The 22,200-nt window shown below is 50.5% G+C and overlaps 4 protein-coding genes across 6 annotated transcripts; 2 read left to right on the top strand and 2 right to left on the bottom strand.

Moving 5' to 3' along the window:
• Positions 1–1,779: 1,779 nt before the first annotated feature.
• LOC121457075 (60S ribosomal protein L36a-like) lies at positions 1,780–2,584 on the bottom strand. Its single transcript, XM_041665717.1, has one exon. The coding sequence runs from the start codon at positions 2,232–2,234 to the stop codon at positions 1,833–1,835; it is 402 nt and encodes a 133-aa protein (XP_041521651.1). The 5' UTR covers positions 2,235–2,584; the 3' UTR covers positions 1,780–1,832.
• Positions 2,585–4,564: 1,980 nt separating this feature from the next.
• Med11 (mediator complex subunit 11) lies at positions 4,565–6,411 on the top strand. The gene is made up of 3 exons (XM_041665342.1): positions 4,565–4,725; positions 4,858–4,988; positions 5,969–6,411. Exons 1-3 carry the CDS (start codon positions 4,641–4,643, stop codon positions 6,104–6,106), a joined length of 354 nt encoding a protein of 117 aa, XP_041521276.1. The 5' UTR covers positions 4,565–4,640; the 3' UTR covers positions 6,107–6,411.
• Positions 6,412–8,262: 1,851 nt separating this feature from the next.
• On the bottom strand, positions 8,263–12,263 carry Cxcl16 (C-X-C motif chemokine ligand 16). Its single transcript, XM_041665144.1, has 5 exons — positions 11,723–12,263; positions 11,318–11,456; positions 10,984–11,081; positions 8,959–9,396; positions 8,263–8,736 (listed from the first exon to the last, which is right to left on the bottom strand). Exons 1-5 carry the CDS (start codon positions 11,790–11,792, stop codon positions 8,696–8,698), a joined length of 786 nt encoding a protein of 261 aa, XP_041521078.1. The 5' UTR covers positions 11,793–12,263; the 3' UTR covers positions 8,263–8,695.
• A 687-nt stretch (positions 12,264–12,950) lies between these two features.
• Positions 12,951–18,650, top strand: Zmynd15 (zinc finger MYND-type containing 15). 3 transcript variants are annotated; one of them, XM_041665698.1, is made up of 13 exons: positions 12,951–13,524; positions 14,176–14,410; positions 14,495–14,650; positions 15,076–15,236; positions 16,006–16,158; positions 16,502–16,582; positions 16,727–16,843; positions 16,939–17,027; positions 17,116–17,214; positions 17,368–17,521; positions 17,606–17,664; positions 17,866–18,026; positions 18,395–18,650. In XM_041665698.1, the coding sequence occupies exons 1-13, from the start codon at positions 12,951–12,953 to the stop codon at positions 18,564–18,566; spliced, it is 2,211 nt and encodes a 736-aa protein (XP_041521632.1). In that variant the 3' UTR covers positions 18,567–18,650. The 3 variants fall into 3 exon arrangements, with proteins under 3 accessions (XP_041521632.1, XP_041521633.1, XP_041521631.1); XM_041665699.1 differs by lacking the exon at positions 16,727–16,843; XM_041665697.1 differs by having other exon boundaries at positions 17,368–17,664.
• Positions 18,651–22,200: the final 3,550 nt, after the last annotated feature.

Below are 22,200 nucleotides of genomic sequence, written 5' to 3'. Positions count from 1 at the left end.
GAAAGGCCTGTATTTTCCAGAGGTAGGTGAAAACATGCGGCTAAGTTCCCTTTGATGAACTATGAGCCACTTCCCAGCCAGGCCCCTAGTACAGGTCTCGTCCTCCATCTTCCTCTTTTCCACCAGCCTCAGCCGAGGTTTCACCATACACGCAGTGTTTCTCGCATTTCGTTGTGCACACAAGTCACCTGGGGATCTTTCAACACAGACAGTGATGCAGTTGGCCTGGGGTCTGCGCTAAGACTGCCTCTCTGATGAGTCTCAGTGATGCTGACATCCAGGGATACAGGCTTACCCAGCCAAGACCTTAGAGGACAGCTGCACTGCCAGCCTTGGCCCTTGTGTGACTTGTGGAGCACACTGAGCTAACTGCCTGCACCTGTTTTAAGAGAGAATAAATTAAAAATTTCACTGAGAAAAATGCAATTTTTGCATTTTTATTTAGCTTTCACCCTAAAGTAGCTGGGGTGTGGAATTCTGGATTTGGAATCAGCCCTGCCTCAAATGTTGAAGTCCTGCCCTTCTCTTAGGAATGGGTGTCACTTTAAAGAGGCCCTATACCAGGCCGAGCACTGGCAGGTAGTTTTCTTTCTCTCTGGAAGCTTCCCTGAGTCCTTTTTGTTGAGCCTGGTGTCATGATACATGGATCTGTTTTCCTCCATGGTGACACTGGGCTCTTACATCCAGAACAGTTCTTTTTCCTCTTCATTCCTGTGATCGCATCTAGAATTTAAGCCTACTGGGCTACTTCTCAATTGCTATTTCTTGTCTACATTTATTCTCTCTCTCTCTCTCTCTCTCTCTCTCTCTTCATTTACTTTATTTGCATGAAGAGTTCCCCAATTTCTCTTCCAAGGTCTTGGAGACTTATTTGTTGGAAATGGAAAACAGGGTTTTTGCCTTGGTGGGCACCTGGGTACAACTGAAGGGGCAAAAATGACAGAGGGTCAGGCATGGTGGTGTGTGCCTTTAATCCCAGCACTTTGGACATAGAGGCAGGTAGAGTGGTGCATGCCTTTAATCCCAGCACTTTGGACATAGAAGCAGGTAGATGTATCTCTACAAGTTGGCCATGTGTATGACCCTAGCACCTGGTAGGCAGAGGCAAGAGGGTCAGAAGTTCAAGTCTCTCATTGATCATGGAGTCCACCATTTTGACTAGACTGACCTGCAAGCAAGGCCTTGGGATTGTCTCTACCCCTGAATCACCAGGGTTACAGATAGACACCACTGACCCGGGCTTTTCCATGGGTTCTGGAGATCCAAACTCAGGTCCTCACAGGCTTGCATAGCAAGCACCTGTCCAATTGAGCCATCTCCTCAGTCTTCTTTATCTCCCTCAAGTTAGGGTCTAAGCTCAGGCTGGGTTTGAGCTTGCTGTGAAGCAAGCCAAGGATGATCTTGAACTTCTGATTCTCTCACCTCTACCTGCTCAGTGCTCAGATTACAGGCACACTCCACACATACCCAGTTCTATGAAGTGCTGGAAGTCAAGCCCAGGGCTTCGTGCAGGCTAGGCAAATCCTCTACCAACTGCCCTTAAAACATCATGATTGTTGAAGGTGTTACCACCAAGCCCGACAGCTTCAGCTCAAGTTCCAGAGCCCACATGAGAGAGAACTGACTCTTTCCTAGTGGTCTCTGCTCACCACATGAGCACCGTGGCAGGCAGACACACCTGTCTGTGAATTCTTGCTCTCTCTCTCACACACACAGTAAATAAATGTAATTTAAATTAAAAAAATCTTTGTCATTTTATTAGGCTCTAGGAAAGAACAATTTTTTTTTTGAGTGAAAGCTCATGATTTTATTGTCTTCATAACAAGGTCAGCTTAGAACTGGATCACTTGGCCCTTTCTCTTCTTATCACCACCCAGTTCAAAATGCTTGCATCTCTTAATAGCCAGCATCCTCTTAGATCTGCAGTTGGGCTCCACACACTCCAGTCTCAGCACAATCTTCTTTGTAGTTTTTGCCTTTTTGTGGAAAATGGGCTTAGTCTGCCCACCACAGCCACTCTGTTTCCTGTCATAATGCCGCTTTCCCTGGGCATACAAAGAATCTTGGCCCTTCTTGTACTGGGTCACTTTGTGGGGTTGGTCTTTGCCACATTTCTTGGAGAATGTACGGCGGGTCTTAGGAACGTTCACCATGTTGGCGGGTGCGATATCGGCACAGTGGAAAGAACAAATTTGAATGCTAGGTCCATCAAGTGTAACTGAGCCGTCTGTCATTCATGTACTATTTAACCCTTTGCAAACTGCATCTGTTACTATTACTGTTGCTCCTCAGGCTCTTCCGGGTGTTGCTTTCAGGACTTCCTGCGTAGCAGGCGAGTGCACTACCATGGAACTATTTACTTCCATCTCTGTTCACCATGTGGCCCTGGCTTGATATGTAGACCAGGCTGGTCCCAAGTTCACCGAGATCCACCTGCTTCTGCCTCCATAGTGCTGGGATTAAAGACATGGGCCACCACCACACCCACAACCAGCAATATTTTCATTCTTGACCTCTGTAAGTCTCAAGAGTACTCTTAAAAAAAAAAATAAATCTGGTCATGACACACTTTCTTCAAAATACGTTTAGAATTTCTTTTCTTTTTTGGTCTTTCGAGTCAGGGTCTCTTTGTATAATAGCTCTGGCTGTCGTGGAACTCGCTTGCTTGGTAGACCAGGCTGGCCTCGAACTCACAGAGATTAGAATTTCTTTCATTTTTAACAATATTTTTATTAATTTTTTTGAGACTATCATACAATGTATTTTTATTATATTCATACCCACTACTCCATTATCCACCCTCCACCTTTTTACTTTGGTGTGTGTGTGCGCGCCATATGTGTGCAGGTACCTGCATGGAAGCCAGATGAGGACATCCAATTTCCTGGAGCTGGAGCTAGAAGCAATTATGAGTCTCCTGACGTAGATGCTGGGAGCTGAATTCAGGTCTTGTGCAAGAACAGCCGGTGCTCTCAGCAGCTCAAGCCTTCTTTGTGCACCCCAGGATGCATCTCTTAGCTTCTGAGTCTTTTCCTGATCTCCCTATTTCAGCTTCATGTCACCCCTCATCACCACCAATAACATTCCGTTCACTCCACTGAAACGGAACTTCTTACTGGACTCTAACCGTACCAGGCCTTTCACAGTCCCATCTCTTGGAGGATACTGTCCCCTTTCCCACTACAACCTCCCATCCACCTTAACAGCCCTTTAGAATTCACTGCAAAAACCACCTCCTCCAAGAATCCTTTTTCTGGGACTGAAGGAAAAGCTCAGTGGTTAAGGGCACTGGCTGATCTTTCAGAAGACCCTGGTTCGATTCCCAGCACCCACATGGTGGTTCAGACCTGTCAATTACTCTGGTTCTAGAGAATCTATGCTCTCTCTGATTTCCATGGATAATGCATGCACATGGTGAACAGACATACATGCAGGCAAAACACCCATATTCATAAATAAATAAATATATATTTTTTTAAAAAAGCTTTGCACCTGCGCTAACAAAACACTGGAATGAGAGAACATCTCGTTTGCCTTTCTTTCCCTAGAGCCTAGCGCCTAATTGGCAATCAGAGATAGAAAGGAGGGAGGAAGGAGCCAGGACCCGAGAACCAGCTGGGCTCAGGATCAGGATGAAGCCTTAGGGAGAATGGTTTACACTTCAAGTCAAGCTTTCCTTGGGAGAGGCTGGCCAGCAAAAAGTCCATGGCTACACAGTATGGAGGAACACACTAGAATTTCCACCATCCTCACCTGGCACAGGACCAATGCTTAATCTTATGAACTCAGTAAATTCTCCAGTGTCAATTAAATCTGACAGGTCTGAACGGCTTTGGTCACAGGCTGTTTTAGTGGTGGCTCACACCTTTAATCCAAGTATTCGGGAAGCAGAAGCATTGTTATTCAACTTGCGGGGGTGGGGGTAGGTGTGGGGGGGGGATGAGCAAAACTTGTGCTTAAATCATGTCTGGGCACAATACGCCAATTAAAAGAGCCAAATTAAGAGTGGAAAGCCGAGAAAGGAAACTTACTTAACGTGGCAACCCGGGGAAGAGGGACAAAGAGACCCCTCAAGTCAGCCTGAGGGTTCTGACGTAACCTCGGCGTTTAGAGGACCAAGGATGTCTACTTCTAAGCAATCCCAGTCATGGGTGCTCACATCCGCCACTGCCTCACCATTGTCTGGGCTAATTCCGTAGAGTGACCTGCAAGGTGTAAGAACTGTGTGAAATCTTCCTGGAAGTCAAGTCCCCCGCTCTGGCTGATGCTCTTTCCTTCTCCCAGCATGAGATTCCTAGGAAAATACCCATTTCTTTGGAGTCCATTGTTTGAAGTCTGATAGAATTAAGAGACACAAGAGTATCTTCATCTCTGTGAGTTCCAGGTGAGCCAGGTCTACAGTGAGACCCTGTCAGAAAACAAAAAAGCCAATACCGCCTCTTCCCACCCGCGATCCGGCCTGGCACCAGAGCCCCGCTAGTCTAGACCAGGTGGACCCGGAAGGGCGAGGCCGCACTGAGCATCTCGGGAATTGTAGTGTTCGCTACGGTGGTCTCTGCGCAGGCGCACACTAGCAGGCATTTCCGGGCCTTGGTTGGACACCTCGGAAAAGACGGCCTGTGGGACTTTCCACAGGAACCATGGCTACCTACAGCCTGGCGAACGAGCGGCTGCGCGCCCTGGAGGACATCGAGCGCGAAATCGGCGCCATTCTCCAGAACGCAGGTTCGGGGAGTGAAGAGCGGAGCTGAGAGCCAGCCGGGACTCCGCGCGCGGTGTGGGCGGGACCTGGGTGCTACTCCTGGGCGGGGCGACGTCTCCAGCTCAGTCGAACGCCGCCCTCTCCCCGCCCTGCAGGAACGGCGATCCTGGAACTGTCCAAGGAGAAAACGAACGAGCGGCTTCTAGACCGGCAGGCGGCAGCCTTCACCGCTTCTGTGCAGCACGTGGAGGCGGAGCTGTCGGCTCAGATCCGCTACCTAACCCAGGTGGGTGTGTTTAGAAGGTGCTGGCCGGGGACCCCAGCGCTCCACCTCTGCCCTAGCCTTAGGGATTCCCTGAGTTTTAGCTGGATAAGACTGCCTCTTACAAATAAATAAAAAGACTGCCTCTTACGGAGGGAGTGGGAATTGGGATTGGTATGTAAAATGAAAAAAGATTGCCTCTTATGCCGGTTTAGGCATTTTCATTTCAGGGCTGGTTTAGTTCTCTAAAACCTCGGGATTAGAAGTGCACGCCTTTGATCCTAGCACTAGGGAGGCAGAGGCAAGTGGATCTCTGTGAGTTTGAGGCCAGTCTGGTCTATAGAGCGAGTTCCGGAACAGCTAGGATTGTTACACAGAGAAACCCTGTCTCGAAAAAACAAAACAAAACAAAAAGTGCCAAGGGTGTATAAACAGTACCTAGCCAGACAAGGTGGTTTAGGCCTGTCATCTCAGCTACTCACGAGGCTGAGGTCTGAGGATCACAAGTTCAAAACTTGTCTGGGCAGTTTAGACCCAGTAGATAAAAAAGAGGGCTGGGCTCCACAGTAGGGTACTTGCCTACCATACAGGAGGCCCTAGTACGGAACAAAAAAATAAAACTGAAGCCACTGAACTTTGTACCCAGAAACTTAGCCTGCTGTTGTGTGAGAGGCCCCATATCCCATATGCTTGGGGACCAAGTAAAGGGACTCCTAGGCACTAGGCGGCTTCCAAAGCCCCTACTCTAGCTACCCTATTTACTAACATTTGCGGTGTGCTGGGCACTCTGCAGTGTCTTATCCTCCAACTCTGGGAAGTGCTAACTGTCGTCCGTATCTCACAGATGAGGTTCACAGAGGTTATGTCGTTTGCCTTAGATCACTGAGCTACTACACGCTAGAGTAGGTCAAACTCAGGTAAGAAATGGGCTCAGACACCTGAAGCCTGCTTATGGGGTGGTCAAGAGAGGCAGGGCTCCTCTGATCCATGTAACTGTTCTGTAGGTGGCCACAGGGCAGCCCCACGAGGGCTCCAGCTACTCCTCCAGGAAGGATTGCCAAATGGCGCTAAAGAGAGTGGACTATGCCCGCCTCAAGATCAGCGATGTGGCGCGAACCTGTGAGCAGATGCTGGAGAGCTAAGTCAGGATGGTGCACTGTGACCTGCACCTGGGACAGAGCCCAGAGACCGGTAGGATGGGAGCAGAGCGATACATACATGCCCTACTGGTCAGGGCAGACGAGGACCATGGGGCACAAAGCAGAACTGGAGACTCTAAAGCCCAAGTCTGCCCACAGACCTGTCCTGGCTCCTCCAGCAAGATGGCCCTGCTTTCCATTATGCAAGCTCAGACAGGCATCAGAGACGACTGCCAAACCCACTTCCTCATGCACACCCTGCCCTTGAGTTCCAGAAGACTTGGCCCAATAAAAATATTTTTTTAAGATTTACAAGTATAATTATTTTTTCTCATGTCTGTACACCACATATATGCAGTACCTGTGGAAGCCAGAAGAAGGCGTTGACTCCCCTTGGAAATGGAGTTACATATGGTAGTTAGCCAATGTGGGTACTGGGAATTGAACCTGGACCCTCTAGAAGAGCAGTCAGCACTCCTAACCTCTGAGCACTCTCTCCAGCTCCCCAGTAAAAGTATTCTCAGCGGATGGTGGTGGCACATGGCTTTAATCCCAGCACTCGGGATAAAAGGCAGGCGGATCTCTGAGTTTGAGGCCAGCCTGGTCTACAAAGCGAGTCTTGTAAGCAGGCATGGTGGCTCACATCTGTAATCCCAGCACTTGGGAAGGGGAGGTAGTGCTGCAGTTTGAGACTCATCTGGGCTAAGTACATAGCAAGACCCTTCCTCAAAAAGAGAAATTATGGAGCCCGGTGGTGGTGCACAGTTTTAATCCCAGCACTTGGGAGGCAGAGACAGGTGGATCTCTGTGAGTTCAAGATCTATGGAGCAAGTTCCAGGACAGGCTCCAAAGCTGCAGAGACACACTGTCTTGAAAAACAACAATAAAAACCAAACAAAACAAAAGATAAGTTATGTTCCTCGTTGGAAAAAACAAAACAGGAACTGTTATAATAAAAGCTGTAACTTTTCTGTGAGGTCAGGCTCTCTCTCTGGGGTAAATATGAGTGAGCCTAGAGATGGAGGAAGTGAGTCCAGCCCGCCCAGAATCAGCACGGGATCAGCACGGTGGCTGCTGATGAGGGAGAGCGAGACAGCCTAGACTGTCGGTGTGGGACTGGAGAAGAACTGAGCCGTGTGGAGGGGAACCTGTGGCCTGAGGGCACCATCAGCACTTCTCAGGGGACGGAGACCGACGTCAGCATCTGCCGAAGTCAATACTTCTAAATAAAGAGTTGTTTAGATTTATGTGTAATGGTTTGCCTTTATGTGTGTGTGTGTGCATATATATGTTTGTGTGTGCGTGTGTATAAAATGTTCCTGTGGAGGTCCCAGGAGGGTTGTCAGGGCCCCAGGTCCTGGAGTTCCACATGATTGTGAGCACCACACGAGTCCTCTGCAAGAACAATCGCTCTAAACTGCTAAGTCCTCCCTCCAGCCCTCAGCCACTGATTCTAAAGCCTTTTTTTTAATAGTTAAAACCATAGATTTTCTAGTTTATTGTTACACAATGTAAAAAGCAGACATTTAAAAAAATTAATTTATTGGTGGCAGGAGGGTTAAACTTCGAACTTCACGCATGCTAGACAGGCACTCTACCAAGGGCCATGCCTCTAGACCACATGGTTTAGAGTATTAGAGGACCAGGGCCAGTGGGGCTGCTCATGTTATTAATCATTAAGAGTGATGCACACCTTATTCCCAGCACTCGAGAGGCAGAGGCAGGTGGATCCCTGTGAGTTTGAGACCAAGCCTGGTCTATAGAGTGAGTTCCAGGACAGCCAGAACTGTTACACAAAGAAACCCTGTCTCAAGAAACCAAGTCAAAGCCAGGTGGCGGTTAGGCACGCCTTTAATCCTAGCAATCTGGAGGCAGAAGCAAGCAGATCTCTGTGAGTTCAAGGCCTGGTCTACAAGAGCTAGTTCCAGGACAACTAGGGCTGTTACACAGAGGAAAATCTTGTCTCAAAAAAACCCCAGAAAAACAAACAAAACATTTCCCAAGGTCCAGGTGAAGTTCTTTAATCCCAACACTGCAGAGGCAGGCAGATCTTTCTGAGTTCTAGGACAGCCAGGGCAGAATAGTGAAATACTGTCTCAAAAAAAAAAAAAAGGTGTTGGGGCTGGAGAGATGGCTCAGCGGTTAAGAGCACTGACTGCTCTTCCAGAGGACCTGGGTTCAATTCCCAGCACCCACATGGCAGCTCGCAAGTGTCTGAAAATGCAGTTCCACGAGATCTGACACCTTCACACCAATGCACATAAAGTTAAATCATTAAAAAAAGTGTTTAGCAAGTGTGTAATCCAGCACTATGGAAGTGGACAGGAGACTCAGTAGTCATCCTCAGACACATAGGGAATTTGAGGCCGACTTGGACTGAGTAAGATCCTCCCTAAGCAAACAAAGTTCTGTGTTATGTACAGCAGTAAATTAGGGCAGATGTGGTGTATGTCTGCAGGGAGAGGCAGAGAATCAACAGCTCAAAGCTGCCCAGGTTTATGACGTGAAAGAACGAGCGAAGGTCCAGTTCACTAACGGAGCCCAGCCTGCCATCTCTCTCCCACGTCTTCTCTCCAAAGCCCCAGTCCTGCTTCAGGCACTAGAGTTCACAAGTGTATAATGGAGCTGCAGATCTAGAGAGGAGAAAGAAAGTGGTGGGTGAGCTGGGAGATGAAGGAGAACTGAGGCAGAGGTGAACTGAAGCGGGGAGTCAAGACTCCCAGATGTTAGTCAACCCTAAGACCCTCATGGCCCCTGGTGCCGGAGGCCTTACTGTCCACCTCTGTTACCCGCTACCAGGGCAGGACCCTTACCAGGACGTCTCTAGGGCCCTGGAGGTGAGGAGTCTCTTTTACCTGCATCTCCCCGCTGCCTGTCTCTCCTGCTGCACAGCACGTAGGCCATGGCTGCCGTGAGAAGGAAAACGATGGCCAGGAGGGACAGCACTGGCACCAAGGCTGCTTTGCCAGCTGAAGCTCCTGGTTTTCCTTCTTGCTGTTTGTCCTCTTGGTGGTTTTTATTTGCCTCAGCCTCCAGTCTAGCTTCCGGGTCAAAGCCTGAGGTGAGAGCAGTACCTTCATAGCCTGAGGTGAGAGCGCTGGTCTCACTGTGGTGGGTGGCCCCTTTGTTCAAAGACAGTGCTCCAGATGGGAAAGTGGACTGCTGGGTACTCTGCATCTGTGCAGGGGTGCTTGTGGCTGGAGGTGTCCCCTTGGTGGCCACAGGGATCTGGGTGTTAGTGTGAGGCAGATGCTCCTGGTGGTGCAGGCTCTTCCCATGGCCATTGCCACACTCTGAAGAGAAAACAAACACAGGATCAGGCTGCTGGAACAGCTGGAGTCTTCCTCACCCATCTTCATGGCAAGGGCGTTGTACACATACACACACCACCACCACCATCACCACCATCACCATCACCACCATCACCATCACCACCACCACCATCACCACCACCACCATCACCACCACCATCACCACCACCACCACCATCATCATCATCACCATCATCACCATCATCATCACCACCACCACCACCATCACCACCACCACCATCACCACCACCACCACCACCACCACCACCACCACCATCACCACCACCACCATCACCACCACCACCACCACCACCACCACCATCACCACCACCACCATCACCACCATCACCACCACCACCACCACCACCACCACCATCACCACCACCATCACCACATCACCACCACCACCACCACCACCACCACCACCACCATCCCCACCATCACCACCACCACCACCATCACCACCATCACCACCACCACCATCACCACCACCATCACCACCACCACCACCACCACCACCACCATCACCACCACCACCACCACCACCACCATCACCACCACCACCACCACCACCACCACCACCACCATCACCACCATCACCATCACCACCATCACCACCATCACCACCATCACCACCACCATCACCACCACCACCATCATCACCACCACCACATCACCACCACCACCACCACCACCACCATCACCACCACCACCATCACCACCACCACCACCATCACCACCACCATCACCACCACCACCACCATCACCACCACCACCACCACCACCACCATCACCACCACCACCACCACCACCATCCCCACCATCACCACCTCAGATTCACAAAGATCCACCTGCCTCTGCCTTCCAGAATGTTGGGGTTAAAGGTGGGCACTACCACACCTGGATAAATTCTTTCAATTTGATGTTTATTTTCATCATTAAATATGAGAAAATTAAAATAGTACCTTCAAGTGATTTCAATTAAAATGTAATAGTAAAAGCCAAACCTATTGTAGAGACCTGTAATCCCAGATACAAGAGAGGTCGAGGCAGGAGGATAACAAGTTCAAGACCATCCTGGTCAGCTTAAAAAGCAGGACGATAGCTCAGTGGTAGAGCTCTTATTTAGCTTGGCCAATCTCGAGTACACTTTATAATAGTGACTTCAAGAAAATACTAAGTAGGGCTAGAGAGATGGCTCAGTGGTTAAGAGCACTGGCTGTTCTTCCAGAGGACCTGGGTTCAGTTCCCAGCGCCCACATGGCAGCTCATAACTGCCTGTAACTCCAGTTTTAGGGGATTCAACACCTTTACAGAGACATACATGTACCCAAAATGTGAATGCACACGAAATAAAAATAAATAAATGACGTAAAAAAAGAAAGTATTAAGTAATGGCAGATGTGGCAGAACAAAATGACAGAGGGAAGAAGATGAGGGTAACGATACAGACGATAGAGACGCAAGTGAAAGTACTTCAGCCAGCGCTAAGAGGTTTCAAATAGGAAAGTGCCGTGTGGCAGAGGCAAAGGGAATTGTGGCCCACCGGAGGATCCAAGAGGTTCTCACCTTTGCTGTCAACGCACTTTACCAAATCAAGGACCCACTGTTCCCGGCTGTCCCCACACACAGTGACGGACTTCCCGGACTCCTTCGTTAACCAGAACCTGCAAGAGGATCAATCTAGTTTCCCATGGCCACTCCTTCCCCTCCCTACTTTTCCTCATTCCAAAGGTGTGAAGTCATCCCCAAGGTGAGCTCCACTAGGGCTGGAAATCCCCAGATAAGTGAAACTGGGGAGGAACTAGGCTTTCCCACCCGGACCTGGTGTTCAGGTTGGTGGTCCTATAATTCCCCGGGGGGGGGGGGGGCGGGGACGACACACCGACAGACAAGACGGTACCTGGTGATTACCGGACAGTGATCGTATGTTTGCAGGCGTTGTCGGATATAATTCAAGCTAGTATCCGGTACCGGTGTGGCAGAACGAATTTTTATTTCACAGGAACAGCTTCCAGTGGCACTCCCCTGGTTGCCATCACCTAAAGGGGAACGAGGGATTAACCCTGGTCCTGAGTTGGCTTCCAACTCCTCTGTCGCACTCAGCTTCCCCTACCCGCCAGATCTACCTTCCACCCCAGTGTAATGCCACCTGGGTCCAGGTGTCCCCAGTCCCAGTCCAACCCCAGACAGCCTTCCCCTATTCCCGGCTGCTGCCTTTGGCAGCTCTGGGCTCAGTTCTTAATCCCTCCGTTCTTGTGCCCCTCCACAGTTTCCGTTCTGGCCCCAATCCCGCCCCCTCACTAACCTGGCGGGGTCAGCAGAGCCAGCAAGTAGAGAAAGGGCGCTAGGGGCAGGGGTCCGAAGCCCTGCCTCATCTCCGGGCTTAGCGGAGCTTGTTGCTGCCAGGCCACTTAGCCGACATCCAGCTGATTCCCCGGCTGCCCGAGGTTCTGCGGAGGCGCTGCCGTCGGTGCCAAGCTCAGGAGGGGAGAGGGCGCGCGGTGGAGGTGCCGCTGCTCCCCGCGCGCGGTCCCGAACCAACCGTGGGGTCAGTGCCCGGAGCCTACGCAGCACCCAGCGCCCACGTCGGGGAATTCCCGAAGGCGGAGCTCCTTCACCCGTTTCCAGACTCACGGCCAGTCAGTCGTGGGGACAGCCAAGACTGACAAAACCGAAAGAAAGTTCGGGCTATGGAACCAGAGGAACCTGAGAGGGCAAGCTGTGGCTCCGGAAGAATGACTCGCTTGGGTTCGGGGATGTCAGTCCTCTCCGGCGGTCGCCCGTCTGTCTGGTGGTTTGTAAAGTGATGACCTGCTAGATCTCCCTCTGGTTCCAAGATGCTTTCACTTCCCAGGTCCGCTGGGTCACAGTGGGATCCAGTCACATGGCCAAGGTGAAGCAGTCTAGTAAGTCACCAGGCCCGTGGGAGTGCGCATGCACTGGCTGGGTGCCATCCGAGTTCTGAGCAGTGGGCTCGGGCAGCCCTGACATCACGACAGTCCACCAGCACGAGGTATTTACCTTCAAAAAGTGGTGGCGGCTGCAGGTACCGGAGGAGAGGAGCCGCCGAAAAGGGGTTAGGTTTACAGGCGCTCACATCAAACTGATCCTGGCCCAAGAGATGCCTCAGTTCTTAATTCTCACTTCTATTTCCCATAGACCAACAGAACCCACATTTTTCCCTTCTCAGCAAGGCTTTTCCCGTAGGATTAGCCTTACCTCTCCGTCTTTGAATTCAAATCTCACTTTAGGATTTGAGTCATTGAGTTTTGTGCCCCAACTATGATTTCATCCCTTAGTTCTCACCTTTAACCCTAAATATCCACTTTCCAATCTAACCCCCCCCCCCCCCCGTCCTTATCCCTGCAAACCCGATTCTCAGCTCCTAATGCTTCTCCATAGATTTTACCTCAAGCCCACACCCTTCTCCCTTTGGTGACCCAGCACGGACCCTCATCATTACCCCCGCTCCTGACCGCTACCATACAGTCCTTTCTTCTCAGTCTGGGTCCAGGCCCTGTGCATCTGAAGACATGGAGTTTGTGTCTGGATACCGGGATGAGTTCCTTGATTTCGCTGCTCTTCTCTTTGGCTGGTTCCGCAAGTTCGTGGCAGAGAAAGGGACCATGGGGACCAGCCTTGAGGGCCGATGGCGTCAACTGGAGGGTCAGATAAGGAGGCTGCCCCAGGACCCTGCCCTCTGGGTGCTCCACGTCTTACCAAACCGTAGTGTGGGCATCAGCTTGGGGCAAGGTGCAGAGCCAGGTCCCGGGCCGGGCCTGGGGGCTTCCCGGCTCCTGGGAGATGAGCCTCCGCTCCGCCTGAGAGACCTGAGCCCCTATGTCAGTTTTATCAGCCTGGAGGATGGGGAAGAAGGGGAGGAGGAAGAAGATGAAGAAGAGGATGGAAAAGGGAGCTCAGGCACAGAGAAGGCAGAACCACAGGAGGGTGGGGAGCCAGTCCCTTCCAGCAGGGAATCCCCCCAAGAAGCAAAGCCACCAGCCGAGTCAGAGGTGACCCAGCAAGAGGCAAGCTGTGATGATGGCTGCCGGGAGGACAGAGGAGAGGCTGAGAAGGCTCCTGAAAAGAGGAAAGGACGGAGGAGTGGTGAGAACCCGGGGTGGCCCTGCCTTGTCCCCTGTCCAGACACCTTTCTGAACTCCTCTCATGTCTCTCAACCGACTAGGAGTCACAGGCTGTTAGCTTTCATGCAAATCTGTTGCCCAAAGTTCATCTGCCACAATGTGTGTGTGTTTTTTTTTTTTTTAATTTGAACCAACATCTAAGCACTGTAAAGAATGAAAGTCCAGAGACCTTGCATCTTAAGAAAAATCGAGGTTCTTGGCCTGGAGAGGTGGTTTAGAGGTTAAGAGCATTGACTGCTCTTCCACAGAGTCCAGGTTCAATCCCCAGCAACCACATGGTTGTAACTCCATTTCAAGGGCATCCAACACCTTCTTCTGCCTTCTGCAGGCACTGCACGCATGTGATATAAAGACATGCATGTGGAGAAAATACCCATATGCATAAAATGAAAATAAATCTAAAGAAAGAGAAATCCAGATTTTGATAAGGTGCCCATGTTTCTTACATTCTGGCTCCGTATAGCAGTTGCCCCCTTTACATGGGGACTGCCTCTTTTATCTAGTCCTTTCTACTCACTGAAGTTGTCTGTCCCCTCAAGACATCTAAACTTGGTCTATCTGACTGTGATATCTGCCCCCTTCTCTCTAGCCCAAATGTTCCCTCTTTCCGCAGAGGCTGCACCCCTGCACCTCTCTTGTCTTTTGCTGGTGACCGATGAGCATGGCACCATCTTGGGCATTGATCTGCTAATGGATGGAACCCACGGGCGTGTGGGCCAGAGCCCAGGGACTGAGAATCTGGCTCCTCGGGCCTATGCTCTCCTTTGCCACAGCATGGCCTGCCCTATGGGCTCTGGGGACCCCCGAAAGCCCCGACAGCTTACTGTGGGAGACGCCCACCTGCATCGGTACAAATACCTAGGATCAGAGGGTGGAAAGGTGTGGAAATTCCTGAGCCCTTTTAGCCTGATGCCACCTGTATCCCCATGCAGAGACCTGGAGAGCCTTGTCCCAAGGCTGGGCGTGAAGTTAGCAAAGACCCCAATGAGAACATGGGGTCCTCGGCCAGGCTTTACTTTTGCCTCCCTTCGGGCTCGAACTTGCCATGTTTGTCACAAGCACAGCTTCGAAGTGAAGTTGACACCCTGGTGAGCATCCTCAAGGCTGGAGTCAACGGCTCAGAGGTTAAGAGCATTGCCTGCTCTTCCAAAGGTCCTGAGTTCAATTCCTAGCAACCACATGGTGGCTCACAACCATCTGTAACGGGGTCTGGTGCCCTCTTCTGGCTTGCAGGCATACACACACAGACAGAATATTGTATACATAATAAATAAGTATTTTTTAAAAAAAGACTCCACCAGTTAGACAACCACGTAGAAAGGCAAGCCGGGCCAGTGGGGGTCCCAAGCAGGCAGGCAGAAGGAGGGCCAGGAAGGTAGGAAGGAATAGGAAAAACAAGTTATGAGCAATTAGCTACAGGATGCAATACAAACAGGCTGAGTGGCATATGGACAGATTATAGCCCACAGGATCCATGAAGACTGAGGGGTGCCAATTACCCCTGTTTCCCCAGTCCCCAGTGCAGTGCTGTCTTATACTGTGGAGAGGCTTGTCTCCAGGCTGATTGGCGACGATGCCCAGATGATGTGAGCCACAGATTTTGGTGCCCGAGACTTGCCGGTTTTATGGAGCGAACAGGGGAACTGGCAAGTCTGCCTTTCACCTATACTGCAGGTATCCTAAGGAGGTCAAAGTGGCAGGGAGGGGATCCTGGGACCAGGTCTTCGGGACTGGGTCCAGGGCCTGAAGAATGAGTGTTTGGCTGAAGTCTGCATCCTTGGAAGAAGAGCTGGTGCTGTGCATTGGATGTTAGGGACCAGAGCAGCTGAGGCAGAATAACTGATCCAGGGAGAGACCAGGGCAGCTGAGGCATCAGTTCAAATGCTTGCTGTTCACCTCTACCACCGTCTAGCCATATGACCTCAAACAGTTCACTTAAGCCAGGCATGGTAGCACATTCCTAGCACTTGGGAGGCCGAGAGAGGAGGATCTCATGTTCCAGGCCACCCTGGGCTATGTGACACCTTGTTTCAAAAACAAGACAAAACAAGAGCTGCCTCTGATGGGGCATACCTGTAATCGCAGCATTTGGAAGGTGGAGACAGGAGGGCCAGGAGTTCAAAGCCATCCTCTGCTACATAGACAATTTAAAGTCAGCCTGTGCTGCAATGAGATCCTGTCTTAAAATTAAAAAAAAAAAAAACCCTCAAGTTCCATCATCTGTAAAAAAGGAACACTAGCAAATATAAAACCACATTTAATTATTTCAAGTGTTGTGTAAACTCTCGGTGCATGTCTGGAACATGCTGGACGCTCAGAAAGGAAAATTTCCTCCCTAGGTAAAACCAGGCCCAAAAATCAGGGTCCTTAGGGATAGCAGAGGACAGCTAAAGTCCTGGAGCTGAGCCACCAGATCCTCAACCCTCACCCCCTTCTCCTGCAGAGGTGACCAGTGAGACCTTTAACAAGGAGGCTTTCCTGGCCTCTCGAGGCCTTACTCGTGGCTATTGGACCCAGCTCAGCATGCTGATTCCAGGGCCTGGCACCCCCAGGAGCCCTTGGGGCAGCACGTCATCCCTCAGCCACCTTCTCAATGGTATGTGGGGCCTTTTGCCGGGAATGGACTAGAGGGAAGGTTGTGGGGAGAGCTGGGGGAGTGGACCAGTCCCCTAACCCCTCCATATACACATTAGGCCTATACACAAAGTCCTAATGGGGTTAGTACCGCCCCTGTACTACCCTGTTAGGATTATTTTAAGCCTTTCCACAGACCTCAAAGGAGTCATTTTTGTCTGATTCATCCAATAACCCTGTCCCTAGGCTAACTCCAGTCCTGCTACAGCTTCAGGCCTTCAGGGTGTACAGGTCTTCTGGGAGGGGTGGGGAGATGAGGCAGGTAGGGGTTTACAGCTCTTAGGCGCTGCTTCTCATCCGCTCAGGTGATCCTTACCAGCTCCTACAGGGAGACGGACCTGCCCTGATGCCTCCGGTGCCTCTAGACCCACCCAAGAGCCCCTTGGGTGAGCTGGAGGGGTCCTGTAGGAGTTGGGACAGAGATCCTGCAGGGGGTGGCGGACAGAAACCTGGTGCCTGAGGGGGCACGGCGCATTAAAGATTGAAGCCCAGGTCTGGGATCAGGCCCCCTGTTAAGACTCTCTCCCCAGGTTCATGGCAGGATTACTACACGTGGCGGGGCCTTAGCCTGGACTCCCCCATGGCTGTGCTTCTTACCTACCCACTGACCGTGTACTATGTCATCACCCACCTGGTACCCCAGTCCTGTAAGGAGCGCAGACAGGACAGGAGGCTGGGGTTGGGGTTGGCAGCAAGGGTGCTCCCCCCCCCCCTTATCTTTAATAAGTGGACTTCTCACCAGTTCCTGAGCTCAACATTCAGAACAAGCAGTCGCTGAAGATCCACGTGGTGGAGGCCGGGAAGGAATTTGATCTTGTCATGGTGTTTTGGGTAACGTCCCCACTCAGAGAGGGTGTGTTGAAAAGACAGGTGTGGTCATAGGGTGGAACCCTGGGCTGACCTTCTCTCTGTCTCTAAGGAGCTCTTGGTGCTTCTCCCTCACGTGGCCCTGGAGCTACAGTTTGTGGGTGACAGCCTACCACCTGAGAGTGACCAGCAGCATTTTACTATGCAGAGGGTGAGAGCTAGAGGGAGCCCCACTTCTCCAGCCCTGTCTCTGGTAGCCTGGTGGGACCCTCCCCTTCCCCTCTACCTTCCTCTGCTCTTCCTGGGGCTCCCTCCCATTACCCAGACTTTCAGCGGCTTTCCCACCCCACTCCCGGCCACACAGGATGGCCCTGAGGTGTCTGTGCGTCCTAATTCTGGGGCATCTGCACGGCTCAACTCTGGGACTAAGGAGAAGGGAGGGCGAAGGGACCTGCAAATCAGGGTGTCCACGCGGCCCTATCACCTGCTCCAGGGACCCAAGCCTGACCTGGTTATTGGTAAGAGCCTGGGGCTCAAGGGCAGGGATTTGGGGAAAGTAAAAGAAGGGCACTGTGGTCACCATTGTCATCCTCTCTCGTTAGGATTTAACTCTGGCTTTGGTCTCAAGGACACATGGCTAAGCTCTCTGCCTCGACTACAGGTGGATAATCTCACTCACCCAGCTCCTTCCCTTCTCTAAAGGACTGGGCTCGCTCCCCCCCTCCAACTGCTCCACAGACTTGGGGAGTACCTCTCCAGCATCCCGTCTCTTCTGGGACTTTATCTATCGGGGAGGGTGGGGCTTGGGATGTATCTGGGTGATGTATCCCAGGGAGTGTCTGAGTGCCCACCCAAACCTCAGTCTCTCCGAGTGCCAGCTTTCTTCACGGAGAGCAGTGAGTACGGCTGTGTGATGGACGATCAGACCATGGCGGTGGCCACCGGAGGGGGCACCAGCTCTCCACAGCCCAACCCCTTCCGCTCCCCATTCCGCCTCAGAGCTGCTGACAACTGCATGCCCTGGTAAGGGTCCATGGCGGCCTAAAGCCCTCTGATCCGCGATTTATATACTCTGTAGCCTAAAAGGTTCTCTTCGCCCCAATCTTACAACCCTCCATCTCTGTCCTCTTACTGTCTTTGCTGATTTGGACAACCCCAACACAAACCACCTTTTAGAGCCTTCTCAACTCTCAACTCCTCGCCCTGCTCCTATAAAGACTCTGTTGCTTCTTTATTTTTTTTTCTGGGGCTCGAACTCAGGCGACAGGCCTCGCGGCAGGTCCTTTAACCCCCCTAGCTGCTCTTGTCTTACTGCACCTAGCCCTGGATCTGTGCCCTAAGCTCGCCTACTGGGAGGCCCGGCCCTGCCCCTGACCACGCCCTCACTGCAGGTACTGCAATGCCTTCATCTTCCATTTGATCTACAAGCCTGCCCAAGGTGGTGCAGTCCGCTCGGCACCCGGCCCTGTCCCTAGACCCCCAACTCCTGCTGCTCCTCCTGTCCCCACTCGAAGGCGCCGGGGAGAAAAGAAAGCTGCTCGTGGGCCCCGCAGGCGCAGATGAGTGCGGAGCTGGCAGCCGTCCACTCCCTTCCAAAGTCTGCTTCCTAAAGGAAAACACTCCAAGACCCTGGGGAAGACTGACTGTCAGGACACGAAAGGTTAAATAAAATTCCTTATTTGAAACCTCTGAGTTATTGACCCTTCTACTTCACGCTCATGATTGGTTCAGTATCCTGGGAAAGAAGATAAGGATTTGGGATGACTTTCTCGGGGTCCCTCTCACTCGGCTCGCTAACTCGGGTGGGGAGTGGGGTGTACCGCCTTCCTTGGTCATCCCCAAATCCTCTCCTAGTTTGTATGTTGGTAAGACGTTTTCTAGCTTGGAACCATCCAGGTCTCCTGCCATAACAAGGAGATACCAAAAATCAGAAAGTGACTTCCCTTAGCGGGATTGGGACGCAGCCAGCCTCCACGCGGGACACAGGCCACACTTGGTTTAGAATCAGTGGAGAGCCTCAGGGGGCAAATTCCACCTTCTCATTCTTCACAATCCAGAACCTAGACCTCCCTGCCAACGTCCCTTCAGGGAGCTCTCAGTGAGGCTTGGTAGACAGAAATTGGAAAGCAGTTCCAACGGCATGGGGACCAGAAGCTGATGTGGTTGGTGAGCTAAGCTCATGACTTGTAGTTCCTCTGTCCCCTCAAGCCAGACACCTCTAAATAACAACATGCATTCTGTCATTACGGAATTACCCATTATCTTGCTCAATTATTATTTCACTTCCTTAGGGAGGAAGGCATTTCCTGCCTCATACTTGGAAGCAAGATAGGCACATCTCCCCAGCCCTGAAATCCCCCTTTTCATATTGATAATTCCTCTAAGCTACACGCGGACAGAGTGTGGGGGCTACGCTGTCTCTAAAGTTCTGGCAGGGAACCGGCTTCGGAACTGTTTCTCCAGCTACTCCCACACACTCAGGCTTCCTCTCTCCTTCTTGTTTCTCCTCAGCTTCAGTCTCTGTAGCCAGAGAGAAAAAGCTTAGTTTCCCGGTGAACTGAAGAGAAACAAACAGCTTCAATGCTCCTTCCCCAGCCAAAACAAACTCCAAATTCCTGGGAAAAAATGTAGAAAAGGATATGCTATCTGCAAGCCATGGGATTGCCAAGATCATTATTCACTTTGTTCCACTGGCCCGTTCACTTTTCTCCAGTGAACAGATAATACTTTTATAAAAATGTTTCCTAGCTGGGTGATGGTGGCACACACCTTTAATCCCAGCACTCAGGAGGCAGAGGCAGGCGGATCCCTGTGAGTTTGAGGACAGCCTGGTCTACAGAGTGAGTTCCAGAGCAGTCAGTACTACACAGAGAAACCCTGTCTCAAAATAAAATAAAATAGGGGGCTGGAGAGATGGTTCAGAGGTTAGGAGCACTGCCTGCTCTTCCAGAGGTCCTGAGTTCAATTCCCAGCAACCACATGGTGGCTCACAACCATCTGTACTGAGATCTGGTGCCCTCCTCTGGTCTGGGGGCATACATGCAGACAGAACACTGTATACACAATAAATAAATCTTTGAAAAAAAAAGAAAAAACATTATTTAAAAAAAAATAAAATATTTCATACGCAAACTGCTCCTATATGAATTTGCTTCCCTCTGAGCATGATTTCATGCCTGTTATGGCATAAACTGGGAAGATCGAAGCCAGAGAACCTCTAGTTCGAAACCAGGTCCTCCCGAGACTCTGTTTAAGAAAAAAGAGAGAGAGAAAGAAAGAAAAGAATAAACAAAAGCAGGAAAAGAATGCTTCATAATGTGTAAATTATATGAACTTTAAGTTAGTGTCTGGAAAACTATGTTGAAACAGAGCCATAAGCATCGCTTTGCATATTATTTGATGCTTCAGGACACAAATGCAGACTTAGAGTAAAATGGATTCTCTGTCCCCGGTAAAAGGCTCCTCTGAAGACTCAGTGAGTCAGATCAAGCCAAGTTGAAAAAGTATAACAACAGGTTTATTTGAGCAAAGCAACTCCTAGGTGGGTTTTCCAGTCCCAGAGATGAAGGCCGGAGAAGCCACACGCCCAAACTAAAGCAAGGAGACTTTATAGCCTGTAGGTGAGGGATGATAATGTGTCTGCCACAAGCTGGCTTTGTGCCCAAGTGTGGTCCAAAGCTTCATGCCAAAAGGCAGGGACTTGGGCAGTTGACAGCTTCAGAGGAGGAGCTGCAGTAGCCACCAAGAATGTGGAACTGGGCTTTTTGGTGCCTTCTCTTTATTTGGAGAGTCTCTGAGAGGGTGGGGGTTTGGGGAGAGGTAGGGAGGAATGGGATCATGCGGGGTGAGATGGAGGATCCAACTAAACAGACAACATTTGATATGAAATGTCTCCCTAAAATTTTCAAATACTAGACGATGGCTTTTTGGAAGGGATAAGGTGGTGAGAGTGTTGGGTCCACCGGGTGGGGAGAGCTCTGACCTAATCAATTAATTCCTTAATGGATTCCTGTTATTAAGTTATTGCCAGGTGGTGGAAGCAGACAGGGCTTTATGGAGAAAGCAGATCCTTGGGGACATGCCTGTGGGGTGCCAGAGCAAGAATGTGAAGATCAAGAGAGGCCGGAAACAGGAAGAGCATCAGCCAATGCTCGGCCAGGTAGGATGGAATGCAAAGGCGGCCCCTGCTCTGGGCAGCAAACTGACATTCCATGGAGGGCAGCAGCAGGTTGGAGACCATGTGTAGGTGGAAGGAGGGTTGTGGGAGCCATTCTCTGGTACCCTAACTTTCTCTGCCCTTCACTTCCTTCCAGTATCTATGCGTTATTCATGACCTGTTGTGTCTGCTTCTTCCCACAGAGACACAGACACAACTATCAGGAAAACATGCTGAATTTGCTTCAGAAATGCCTTCATCTTTTAGTCTAGCACTTCCTGCGTATTTTATAATGAAATATGCATATATTTCCAATTGTATTTATTTGTTTGTGGGTTTTGTTTTGTTTGGGTTTTCGGGACAGGATTTCTCTTTGTAACTCTGACTGTCCTAGAACTCACTTTTTAAACCAAGTCATCCATGAGTCCAGAGATCCGCCTGCCTCTGCCTCCTGAGTGCTGAGATTAAAGTTGTGCACCACCATGCCCAGCTTCCATTCATTCATTTGTTTGTTTGTTGATGAGATAGGGTCTCTCCAGCCCATAGTCTCTAATTTGCTAAATAGGCCAGGCTGACTTCAAATCCTCAGTCCTCCTGCCTCAGCCCCCTGAGAGCTAGAATTATAAGCATGTACCACCACATACAGTTTTTGTGGCTGTTGTTTATTGTTGCTGTTTTGAAACAGGATCATACTATTTAGCTCCAGCTGATTTAAAATTTACTACGTAGCTAAGGCTGGCCTCAAACTCTCAGTAATTGATCTGCCTCAGCCTCGTGAGTGCTGTGATTACATACAGGAGTCACCATGTCTGACTCACTTTTTATTTTTTTTAAAGGTATTTCTTTATTTTTTTTAAGATTTATTTATTTATTGTGTATACAGTGTTCTGTCTGCATGTATGCCTGCAGGCGAGAAGAAGGCACCAGACCCCATTACAGATGGTTGTGAGCCACCATGTGGTTGCTGGGAATTGAACTCAGGTCCTCTGGAAGCACAGTCAGCACTCTTAACCTCTGAGCCATCTCTCCAGCCCAACTTTT

This window comes from Microtus oregoni, unplaced genomic scaffold (assembly GCF_018167655.1).
Source record: "Microtus oregoni isolate MIOR12 unplaced genomic scaffold, Mior012 000015F_ref0000493, whole genome shotgun sequence".
In the NCBI taxonomy this organism is placed as follows: domain Eukaryota; kingdom Metazoa; phylum Chordata; class Mammalia; order Rodentia; family Cricetidae; genus Microtus; species Microtus oregoni.
This window is presented reverse-complemented; position numbering and strand designations above follow the sequence as displayed.

Excerpts from the sequence above, each read along its gene's own strand:
- LOC121457075 (XM_041665717.1), bottom strand. The coding sequence starts at position 2,234 with ATGACAGACGGCTCAGTTACACTTGATGGACCTAGCATTCAAATTTGT.
- Med11 (XM_041665342.1), top strand. The coding sequence starts at position 4,641 with ATGGCTACCTACAGCCTGGCGAACGAGCGGCTGCGCGCCCTGGAGGAC. Across the intron at positions 4,726-4,857 it reads CGCCATTCTCCAGAACGCAG|GAACGGCGATCCTGGAACTG; the intron begins GTTCGGGGAGTG and ends CCCGCCCTGCAG. Across the intron at positions 4,989-5,968 it reads AGATCCGCTACCTAACCCAG|GTGGCCACAGGGCAGCCCCA; the intron begins GTGGGTGTGTTT and ends ACTGTTCTGTAG.
- Cxcl16 (XM_041665144.1), bottom strand. The coding sequence starts at position 11,792 with ATGAGGCAGGGCTTCGGACCCCTGCCCCTAGCGCCCTTTCTCTACTTG. Across the intron at positions 11,457-11,722 it reads GGCTCTGCTGACCCCGCCAG|GTGATGGCAACCAGGGGAGT; the intron begins GTTAGTGAGGGG and ends GTTCCCCTTTAG. Across the intron at positions 9,397-10,983 it reads AAAGTGCGTTGACAGCAAAG|AGTGTGGCAATGGCCATGGG; the intron begins GTGAGAACCTCT and ends TTTTCTCTTCAG.
- Zmynd15 (XM_041665697.1), top strand. The coding sequence starts at position 12,951 with ATGGAGTTTGTGTCTGGATACCGGGATGAGTTCCTTGATTTCGCTGCT. Across the intron at positions 14,411-14,494 it reads GGAGACGCCCACCTGCATCG|AGACCTGGAGAGCCTTGTCC; the intron begins GTACAAATACCT and ends ATCCCCATGCAG. Across the intron at positions 16,844-16,938 it reads CCACCTGGTACCCCAGTCCT|TTCCTGAGCTCAACATTCAG; the intron begins GTAAGGAGCGCA and ends ACTTCTCACCAG.